Genomic DNA, 7,074 nt, shown 5'->3' on the forward strand with positions numbered 1-7,074 from the left:
AGCTGCCAGCTGCTACCAGGACTGTGCACTGGCAGCAATATCACACAAACTGCGATTCCCTGGGTTCCATTCATGAGCTGATTCACCAGCTGGAGATCCAGGGAGTGACCAGCAAGACACATTTGCCTTTCAACAGTCCCAGCTGGGCAGTGCAGAAACCTGACAGAGGGTGGAGATTAACAGTGGACTATTGAAGCCTGAATGAAGTGACACCACCACTGAGTGCTGCTGTGCCAGACATGCTGGAGCTCCAGGATGAGCTGGAGTCAAAGGCAGCCAAGAGGTTCTCTACAATCAACATTGCCAATGCTGCCTTCTCCATTGGTAGCAGAGTGCAGGCCACAATTTGCTGTCACATGGAGGGGTGTGCAATACACCTGGAATCGACTGCCCCAGCGGTGGAGGCATAGCTCCACCATTTGTCATGGACTAATCCAGACTGCACTGGGAAGGCTGATGCCCCTGAACATCTCCAGTACATCCATGGCATCATTGTGTGGGGCCACAGGGCAGAAGAAGTGTTGGAGAAGGGAGAAAAAAATTATTCAGATACTTCTGAAGGCTGAATTTGCCATAAAGAAAAGCAAGGTCAAAGGCCCTGCAGAGGAAATTCAGTTCTTGGCAAGAAAATGTCAGGCTGGATGCTGTCATGTACCTATGGACATGGTCAACAGGATAGCAACCATGTCTCCAACAAGAAGGAGACACAGTCTGTCCTAGGCCTTGGGGGGCTCTGCAGAATGCATGTCCCAGGCTGCAGTCAGCTTGTGAGCCCTCTCTATCGAGTGACCTGAAAGCAGAATCATTGTGAGTGGGGCAGTGAGCAACAAGGCTTTGAGCAGATCAAAGAGGAGGGAGCAGTGCAGTGGCACTTGGGCCTATCTGAATGGCACCATTGGTGCAAAATATCCTCTACACTGCAGCCAGGGAGCATGGAGAGCTGTCCCCAGTAGGTTCTTCTCACACACAACAGGAACTCTATCTCCATGTGCTACTGGTAGCAAATCAGACTGAGCTGGACCTGCTGTGGTGGTTTGAGGCTATGCCTTTAAAATTCAGTTACAGATTTTGAGCAGAAAAGTGGAAAAAGAAATAAATCACTCTTGGGTATCAAAAAAGGAAAACTAAAGATGATTCTAAACAAATTCATTGGAGAAATATCTGCCATGAACCAGGCTGTACATAAACAATTCTTTCTCTTTTCTGATCTCTCTGCTTGCTTCACTCAGCAGAGACTAATCTGCTTCTGGCTGACCTTGGCTTGGCTGTGTTGTTTAGTTAAGTCTAACCCTTTGCTTTTCTCTCTGCTCCTTTCTCTCTTGTGGGAAAGGGGGAGGGGGGCAGTGGAACAGGTCTCTGACCAGGGGGGTTCTGTGTTGTCTGCTAATTGTAAATCTCTGTATAATATTGTAACTCCTGTATATGCTGCACACATTCATTGCACTCCACTGTAGAGTGTAGTTCTTGCTTGTAAATACAGCTTCCATTCTCTTCCAACTGAGTTGGTCTGGCAAGGTTAATGTTTGTGGGGGGAATTTCAACCCACCACATACAGTCAACTTGTGAGCCCTCTCTATTGAGTGACCTGGAAGAAGAATCATTCTGAGTTGGGCAGTGAGCAACAAGGCTTTGAACAGATAAAACAAAAGAGAGCTGTGCAGGAGCACTTGGGCCTATCCAAACAGGACCATTGGTGCACAATGTCCTCTGCAGTGCAGCCAGGGAGCATGGTCTCACTTGGAGTCTCTGGAAGAAGACATCAGGTGAAATCCCAGGTCAGATATTGGGATTTTGGAGTAGAGGATATGGAGGATCAGAAGCCCACTACACACCAACTGAGAAGGAGATCTTAGCAGCTGTTGTGCGTTTAAGGCACTGGGATGTCTTAAACCATAGAGTAGAGGCCTCCAGAGGGTAGATAGGTCCAGGTGGTGGACAGGAAAGTGCAATCTTTTGTTGTTTCATTCCCATAAGCCCTGCATCTCTATACAAATGGACATTTCTCTTTGTTCTTTTCTTTTCCTCCCTCTCTGCTCCTGGAATGTTCACAGAGCTTTAATGGGGTTTGGTGCAGGGGAGTGAGGCCAGGTTTGGCCATGGCAATGCTGCCAGTTGGAGCCCAGAGTGGCCTGGTCTGTTTCAGCCTGGAGCTGGCAAGCAGAATTCGGAGCTGCATCACTCAGGGATGGGGCAGAGCCAAAGAGGCATGGTGCAGGAGGGAGCATTTGCAGCCTGGGTGTTTGGCTCTGTTTGGAGGATGGCTGTGGGAAGCTTTGGCCTGAGGAAGCCTTTGGAGAGCCTCTGCTGAGGCGGACTATGGATTTTGTATCTTTTCTATGCTCTGCACTGTAGGATGGAGTTATGAAGAGTACTTTCATTTACACTTCCATTCTCTCCAATCCTGTGTGGAAGGCTTTCTTGAACAGCTTTAGAGAAGGGTTACAGAGCACCTGTCCCATTCCTTAAACCCAAGACCGCAGCCTAGGAAGGAGCTGGAGCTGCTTCAGAAGCAATGGGGACAGAAGCAGCTCTCCTCTCAGCACCCAGCTTGCCTGTGCTGCCCTGGATGTTCAGAGGGAACTTTCCCTCTCCACATCACGAGCCCAGCACTACAGGCAGTGAGTGAGCAGCACTGATTACACAGCAAGCTGGACTGGGGAAACCAAAGCAGCCAGGGATTCTGGGAGAGATTCTGGACTGGCCAGAGGGCAGAGATTTCGGAGTGTGGCCTGAGGAAGTGGTTGGTGCCCAGGAGGCAGCACCATACAAGGAGTTATCTGAGGAGGGAAGGCCTCATACTCTGGTTACTGATGGATCCTGTTGGGTAGTAGGAAACCATTGGGAGTGGGAACTGCTGTATGGAGTCAAACACAACAGGTTGTTGAGGCCACTGAAGAAGAAGGTGAATGGAGTCAATATGAAGCAGTGAAAGCATCCAACTGGCTCTAGAGATTGCTGAGAGAGAAAAATGTCCAGGAGCTTAACTCTACACAGATTCTTGGATGGTGGCAGTGGAAGAAGATCAATTGGCAAGGCAGGGGGAAGTCCATCTGGGCTGCTTCATTGTGGTAGGACTTTGCTGCTTGGGTAGGAAACAGCTCTGAAAGTAAGCCATGGGGATGCTCCCATGCCTAGGGGCTGTGCTCCTGAAGAACACCAAAACAATGAGCAGGTAGAGAAGGCTGCCAGAAGTGATGTAGCCCAAGTGGATCTGGACTGGGAGTGTAAAGGTGAACTGTTTGTACCTCCATGGGCACATGAAAGATCAGGACATCTAGGGAGAGATACTATGCATAAGGCCATCCAGAGGCCTCAGGAACTGTCAGGGAGAGATGAGACAGCTCAGGGAAGGGATAGAAATGGCAGGCGGAGAGCTGGCTGGGGAAGCAAGGTTGGTGTCAGCAGTCTGAAGGGAAAGAGCTGCAGGCATGGGACAGTGGAGGAGAGGCTGCAGTAGGGATGACCAAGGGCTCTGGCAAGGCTGAGAGGCCCAACAGGACCAAGGTCTTTGTCCCCTTGGCTCTGGCAGTTGCCTCTGCCACCAGGGCCTGTGAGGAGAAACTTGGCTTTGAGCCTTTGAGGTTCTTCTATTGCAAAGGCAGTGGTCAGGGCTTGGCCTTTCTGCTTCCTAGACCAAAGGCAAGTTTTTCTGCCCTGCACTTTGCCTTTGTCTCCCTGCAATCCTGGCCTCTAACAAGCTGCTCTAATGAGTCCCTGGGGAGCCTTTGTCAATAACAAGCCTCAGTGAGGCCAATCAGTGCTTCAAGGTACTTTGGAGTTTGCTTCTGACTTGAACTTCTTGAGAAGCTTCTTGGCAGTAGCTTGGCAAAGTCTCCTGGCAGTACCTAAAGATGATGTAATCAGCCCCAAATACTCCATGGGGCTCATTAAATACTGCTGAACCTCTAATTCTTGCCAAGGTTTCTGCAGCTAATTGGAGAGGTTTTTATTGCACAAAGCATCTGATAAAAGTTATTTTTAAAGGTACAGTTCATTCCTTTTCAGCAGGAGTTCTCTCTTTGCAAGCAAACCACAGCAAAACCTGACAAGGTCCTACCCTGGTCACTGCTTATCCTCACCCTCACTGCCCCCAGTAGAGGCCTGAGCCACAGGTGAGGGACAGGATCTGCCTTGCCAGGGGCTGGGGCTCAGGGCTTGGCCCTTTGGATCAATGAATCCCCTCCAGGTTTCCTCAGCAGCAGAGCCATCTTTAGCTGCTTGTCCTGACCTTTCAGCACTGCCTCAGTTCTCTGCTCTCACCAGATCCTGGAGTTGCTTCAGTGACTCCAGTGATGCTTCCCTTGCATCAATTCTGTCCTGCTCTAAGCAGACCCTGGGGACCCTTTCCCCATATGCTTCATTGAGACCCATTAAAAGTAGAAGAAATTTCAGAGTTTGAATCTGACTTTGACTTCTGGAGAGATTTCATCAGCTTCCTCTCAGTCTCTGAGGATTACAGGGCACCAAAAACCACCATAGGAGTCAATAAAATGCCTCGGGCTGATCCTCTGCTGCCCTAATGGGCCGGACTCCTGGGCTGGAGGGAGCTGCTGGCAAGCAGGCAGCACTGCAGGAGACAGCTCTGGCCAGGAGCAGCTCCTCTGCACAGCACAGCAGGGCTGAGGACACTGCCAGAGGATCTCAGGGAGATGAGGAAGGCAGAGAGAACTTGAAGCTGGCCAGGACTGGGAAGGATGACTGGAGGTGAAGTCACTGCAGTCACTGACACAGTGAGGCTGTGGGTGCAGGACACTGCAGCTGTAGCTCCTGCAGGCATCTCCATCTCGGCAGCTGATGCTCAGCTGAAGGCTCCTGGAGTGTGCACACAGAAGGAGGACCAAAGCCCTTCAGTTCCATCCTGTGAGCAGCAGTGAGCAGAGCTGGGGAAGGAGAAGCCTTCACCCCCAACCCCTCTACCTTTCTTTCTTCCCTTCACTGTCTCTGCAGCACTGCAGGCCTGCTCCCTGTTTCTCCACCTCTCCATGGGTGTGGTGGTTTTAGGCAATGCCTTTAAAATTTAGTTACGGATTTTGAGCAGAAAAGTAGAAACAAAATCTCAGCTGTTTTGCTTCACTCTGGAGAGATCAGCTGCTTTGCCTGGCCTTGGCTAAGTCTAACCCACTCTTTTTTTCTCTCTGTCATTGTCACTCCTGGATGTTTTGTACCTGTTCATTGCATTCCATTGCAGAGTGTAGCTCTTGCTTGTCAATACAGGTTCATTTGCTTCTAACTGAGCTGCTCTGGCAAAGCTGATGCTGGGGGAAATTTTAACCCAGGACAATGGGACTCTTGTTCCCTGGGATTGGGCTGTTGGTCACTTTCTGTTCTAACACCAGAGGAATCTTCATGGCACAATTCTGGGTCCCTGCTGCATTTGAAGCTGTAATGAACTCTGCCATGGGTTGGTAGTGATGGAACTGAACTAATCCATTCCTCATGCAGCTCAGTGAGGGAGGTGATGATGAGGCTGAGAGAAGTGTGCCCTAACTTGTCACTGCCTTTCCCTCCTTGGACAGGTCTCCATGGCCAGAGGCAGCAGATGGCCAACAGCAGCTCCATCACCCACTTCCTCCTCCTGCCATTGCCAGGCACAAGGCAGCTGCAGCTCCTGCACTTCTGCCTCTTCCTGGCCATCTACCTGGCTGCCCTGCTGGGCAATGGCCTCATCATCAGCACCATAGCCTGGGACCACCACCTCCACACCCCCATGTACTTCTTCCTCCTCAACCTTGCCCTCCTTGACCTGGGCTCCATCTCCACCACTGTGCCCAAATCCATGGACAATTCCCTGAGGGACACCAGGGACATCTCCTATGCAGGATGTGCTGCACAAGTCTTTTTTTTCCTCTTTTTCATTTCAGCAGAGTTTTCTCTCCTCACAATCATGTCCTACAATCGCTATGTTGCCATCTGCAGACCCCTGCACTATGAGACCCTTCTGAGCAACAGAGTTTGTCTCCACATAGCAGCAGCTGCCTGGGCCTCTGGGGTTCTCAATGCTCTGCTGCACACAGCCAATACATTTTCCCTGCCCCTCTGCCAGGGCAATGCTCTGCACCAGTTCTTCTGTGAAGTCCCCCAGATCCTCAAGCTCTCCTGCTCCACATCCTACCTCAGGGAACTTTCGCTTGTTGTGGCCAGTGCCTGTTTATTCTTTGTCTGTTTTGTGTTGATTGTGGTGTCCTATGTGCAGATCTTCAGGGCAGTGCTGAGGATCCCCTCTCAGCAGGGATGCCACAAAGCCTTTTCCACCTGCCTCCCTCACCTGGCTGTGGTCTCCTTGTTTCTCAGCACTGGCTCCATTGCCTACCTGAAGCCTCCCTCCCTCTCTTCCCCATCCCTGGACCTGGTGGTTTCAGTTCTGTACTCAGTGGTGCCTCCAGCACTGAACCCTCTCATCTACAGTCTGAGGAACCAGGAGCTCAAGGATGCCCTGTGCAAACTGATCCCTTCATGCTTTCAGAAGCAATAAACTCTTTGTTTTCTCCTGCAGAGCAGTTCTGATGTCATTCAGTGCATCCCCAGCCTGGCTGTTCAAGTTCTGCCTGCTGCTGGGGCTGTTCCCCTTGTGAGAATGTTGTTCCCACATAAATGTCTTTCTTCAGAGCATTTCTGGTTCAATGTTGTCCTGTCTGGTGTGACCCAGAGGCTGCAGACATGAGGAGCTGTGCTCCCTGGGTGTGCTCAACGGAATAAAGGACCTTGTAGGGGCTTGTTGTTCTGAGTTCTTTCCTCCAAGGCTTCTGTGGAGCTGGAGGCCAGTGTCTGTGTGCAGAGGTGGAGGGGCAGAGTCCAGGCACAGCAGCAGTGCCAGGGACACCCAGAGCTTGTGCTGTCCTCAACTGCTCTTTCTTCCCTTCCACCCTCTCCTGCTGAGCCTCTGTGCTGGGCAAGACCTGAGTGCTCTGGCAGCTTGGGCACTGTGCTGCTGTGTGGCAGTGCTGGGACTGCAGGCAGGGACAGTCCAGGGCTGCTTGTGGGACAGAGCTGTGCTCCAGAGCAGCACTGCCATCAGAACAGGAGGTCTCCTCATGCCTTCATGCCCCATCCCCCTCCCATTGCAGACTGCACCTA

General features: G+C 51.2%; 1 protein-coding gene across 1 annotated transcript; it reads left to right on the top strand.

The window, feature by feature from the left end:
- Positions 1–5,522: 5,522 nt before the first annotated feature.
- Positions 5,523–6,472, top strand: LOC128899807 (olfactory receptor 14A16-like). Its single transcript, XM_054179510.1, has one exon. It carries the CDS (start codon positions 5,540–5,542, stop codon positions 6,470–6,472), a length of 933 nt encoding a protein of 310 aa, XP_054035485.1. The 5' UTR covers positions 5,523–5,539.
- Positions 6,473–7,074: the final 602 nt, after the last annotated feature.

This window comes from Dryobates pubescens, unplaced genomic scaffold, assembly GCF_014839835.1.
Source record: "Dryobates pubescens isolate bDryPub1 unplaced genomic scaffold, bDryPub1.pri scaffold_72_arrow_ctg1, whole genome shotgun sequence".
NCBI lineage: Eukaryota > Metazoa > Chordata > Aves > Piciformes > Picidae > Dryobates > Dryobates pubescens.

Excerpts from the sequence above, each read along its gene's own strand:
- LOC128899807 (XM_054179510.1), top strand. The coding sequence starts at position 5,540 with ATGGCCAACAGCAGCTCCATCACCCACTTCCTCCTCCTGCCATTGCCA.